This window comes from Chaetura pelagica, unplaced genomic scaffold (assembly GCF_000747805.2).
Source record: "Chaetura pelagica isolate M959 unplaced genomic scaffold, ChaPel_1.0 scaffold45, whole genome shotgun sequence".
Lineage (NCBI taxonomy): Eukaryota > Metazoa > Chordata > Aves > Apodiformes > Apodidae > Chaetura > Chaetura pelagica.
The window spans coordinates 2,867,214-2,871,005 of NW_009953217.1; the positions used below are offsets into that span (position 1 = coordinate 2,867,214).

General features: G+C 40.2%; 1 protein-coding gene across 1 annotated transcript in view; it reads left to right on the forward strand.

The window, feature by feature from the left end:
* EP400 (E1A binding protein p400) overlaps positions 1-1,747 on the forward strand; it is a 45,255-nt gene extending 43,508 nt beyond the window's left edge. Inside the window, exon 52 of the mRNA XM_009997641.1 lies at positions 1,234-1,747. Within this exon, the coding sequence (XP_009995943.1) occupies positions 1,234-1,506 (273 nt within the window). The 3' untranslated portion in view covers positions 1,507-1,747. The remainder of the gene's footprint in view (positions 1-1,233) is intronic.
* The last annotated feature ends 2,045 nt before the right edge of the window (positions 1,748-3,792 follow it).

Here is a 3,792-nt window from a genome sequence, read left to right on the forward strand (position 1 = left end):
TGCTGAAAGCTCATTTATTTGGAAAATGTGTATTTTGCACCTTGTGTGTGGCACAGGCAGTGTTTTTGAAGGAGATAGCAACTTCCCTTCTATAAAAATGAATCCTGTGAATACTGAATTCAGGTACTGTATATTATCTATAGTCAAAAGCTGGTAGATGGAGCAGTGTTTGTTGATTTCTGTAGATAAGCTGAAAAACAGATTTAAAAAATAAATTTTTAGAGCTTAAAGAATTTTCAAAAAGTGTGTGGCACAGGCAGTGTTTTTGAAGGAGATAGCAACTTCCCTTCTATAAAAATGAATCCTGTGAATACTGAATTCAGGTACTGTATATTATCTATAGTCAAAAGCTGGTAGATGGAGCAGTGTTTGTTGATTTCTGTAGATAAGCTGAAAAACAGATTTAAAAAATAAATTTTTAGAGCTTAAAGAATTTTCAAAAAATTAGTGTCCTGTGGTGTGTTGTCAAGATAGCAAATAATTGAACTAATGAGCACCATCTTGAGTTTGTTACACAAAAAATTGTGACAAATTGAGTGTTAAAGGTTGTTTTGTTCCAGTTCATAAAGCTATGCCAAGTGCTTTGTAAGTCAGAATGGTGTTGTATCTGTCCTAAATGTGGTGCAACAACAGAGGGGACTAGGGCAAGAGAAGGTCAGACAGTTCAGTCTCTCCCCTCAACTACCAGGATGTTTATATTCTCTGTTTAGATCGCTGTCATTCAGAGCAACAGCAACAAGCATAACTTACTCTGGTTAGTAGGAATGAGTTAACTTTGGAGGGTGCACAAATTTAACTTTGGTGCACAAATATCTCAGCCAATCAGACCTTAATCAGTCACAGTCCATGGTGCAGTTTTAGTGCAGAATAAAATCTGTAACTATTTATCTTAAAATGATGATAAAGTGGTGTAAGCTGACTGATTCCCTCCTCAGGTGGGAATGCTTCAAGGGCAAGGTAGACAGCAGGGAGCAGCAGCCTCATCAGTCAACACAAGCTGAGTTGTTCTCTGCAGTTAGTAAAGAGTTCCTAGGTAATTTTTCAAAGGAAATAAAAAGGTAGATTTTCAAACATTGATTTTCATCATATTCTCTGAACAAGGAGAGGTTATTTTTTTTTCTGCCTTGCCCATCTGCATAAGTGAGGTGTCTTGTCTAGAGCAGAAATGTAATGACTGCTCAGTGTAATGCCAGACTTAATCTTTGGTAATGGCTTTGTCATCCTAACATCTAGGTGCAAGCTCAACCCCAAACTGTGACACTCTCTCAGACAACAGCAGGTCAACAGCAAGTTCAGGTAATTCCTGCAACAACTGCTACTGCTCAGGTTGTCCAGCAGAAACTGATACAACAGCAAGTTGTGACAACAGCATCTCCCCAGATTCAGGCTCCAGGTGGACAGAATCCAGCCCAGTCACCAGCAACATCTGAAGCCCAGAATCAACAAGCAAAAGTGCAAATGAGGACGCCAACTGTCAGATTGAAGGCACCTACTAAACCAAGCTGAACTAATGATGAAATGCAATAACAGGGAAATGCAGCATTTCTTGTTTGCTGAGACAAGTGAGAAGCTACTCCAAACATCCAAATGAAGACAAACCACTTCTTTTTTTTAATTATTTTTTTAACAGAAGGTTTTTTGCTGGTGAACATTTAAACATGGCAACTCTCACATCACTTCAGCATATTAGCAACCATTTAGCACTCAAAATCTGTACAAGTTGCAATCTGCCAGTGTTCTCTGTGCTCCTTCAAACCAGATAAAGCCAACCTTGCTTACGTTTAAATTCTGCAGAGCTTCACCAGAGTAAAATGGTAATATGCCAGAAATGTCAGTAAAATTAATCTGTGTTAGCACACCATAAACTGCCCGTGGGAATACGCAGCTTTTTGCTATAGTTTGGATGTGTGCTTGATATCAACAGTGAAGCCATTCCAAGATCTAAGTGGGGCTGATATAGCAAAGTATTTTCCACCTCTATAAAAGCTGCCTGTTGCTCTGGCTTGAGGTGAATACCTCTGGAAGGTCTAACGTACTTTTGAAGTTCTCCCTGCAAAGTTTAGCCAATAAATGTGAAAACTTGTAAGTATATGTAATTAAAAAGGAAAAGTTTCATTCTCCATTTTTTGTAAGTCTTTTAAAATGTTTGTTAGTAGTTTTGTGTACAGTTTACTGGATCACCCAACCTGTGCTCTCATTCTCATATTTCACTTTTAGATAATGGATATTTTAGGCATGAACTGAGTAAATACTGTGTTGATAGTAGATGTGTATTAAAGTGTAGCCCATTTTTTGGTAAAAGAATTGTTCGGTGGATGCAGCTAAACAAATGATCCAGAGCTGTTTCTCATGGGACTCTTGTCAAGGAAACTCTCCAGCTGATGAAATTTAATCTCTCGGTTTCATTCTGCTCTTGCAACATGTTTAAATGTTCAGTACTTTCTACTCAGCTTTCAGCTCGGGGGGGTGGGGGGCTGGGGGACAGGGAGAATAGTGAAATTAAATCTAAGACTAATTCTTCAACTGTGTAAAGAATAAGATCTAACTTTTGTACTATTCTTTTACTAAAGCTAATGATGAATGTATCTTCAGGGGGGTATTTTGGATGTGAATAGAGCGTGGCCTCTTCCTCCAAATCAGTTTGCCTTATTGTTATGAAACAAACAAACCCAAGCAAAAAGCTGCATAGAACTTGTGGGGGTTTTCCTTACTTTACTTGCAGAACTGTTTGCAAACAGCACAGAGAGAGGAATCAAAAAGCTCATGGCAGCTTGAGTGGATTTATTTTACTTTGGCCATAAAACTGCAAGACATGTAAAATTCAGTCAATATTACAACATTCCTTTTCTGAGATGGTTTTAAAATTACTTTCTCATTCTGTGATCTTTTTACTCGTTTAGGAGGGGGGCCTATTTAAAGGCAAGGAAAGCATATCTTTTGTTCTTATCTCTGTATGTGCACACCTGTTGGTACCCAGCAATCCAAATGGCTTAAACAAGAAAGAATAGCCAGCCAGCTCCTCTGCTTTAGGTAGGACAGGTACAGCCTGTTCCCTTAGCATCACAGATGTAACACTGGGTCAGGCAGCCTTCCTGAGTTGTTTTTTTCTAATTTTATACCTCTTTTTTTTTTCTTTTTTCCTGCATCCTCTTTTTATTGAACCCTCTGGTCTACAAATATGGGGGCATTGTTTGGGTTTTTTTTAAGCTGTTTATGAATGCAGGTCAGTCCCCTGACCCTGCTGGGCCACTGCTTTGTGCCCTGAGCTAAGCCTGGCTCACCAAGCTGGCAGTGCAGTCGTTTGAAATGCAAAGCAGTGGTAAGGGAGAGCTGACCCTGGGTACAGTGTAGTGTTGCTCACCCCAAAATATTGCTTAGTTAGCCCCAGTTTTACTTTTATATGTTTAGCTCTTATGATGCGCATGAAGGTTGTGTATGGGTAACACTTCCAGCAGGGCTAAAGCTGCTCTGATTTGGTGTCTCAAGAGGCAATTGTTTCTTGTTTAGGTCAGTTAACGAAGATAAAAGTCAGTTTTGTTTTTTATTTTTCCTCTCTTCTTTTCCTTTCGATGTGTCTTTTCCCCGGGAGCCGTTAGGCCTGTAAATACCTTGTGAACATGAGCGTTTGTACTTGACCCAGTAGGACTGTGCGGAGTAGTGATGTATCCTACCTGAAGGTGTAATAAAGTGTACATTTTTCTAGCACCGCCTCGCCCTGCTTTCTGCCGGGGGGGCGGGAGGGGAAACCGGGGCGGCTTTGCCCGCAGAGCCGCGGCTGCGGGGCGGGACGGG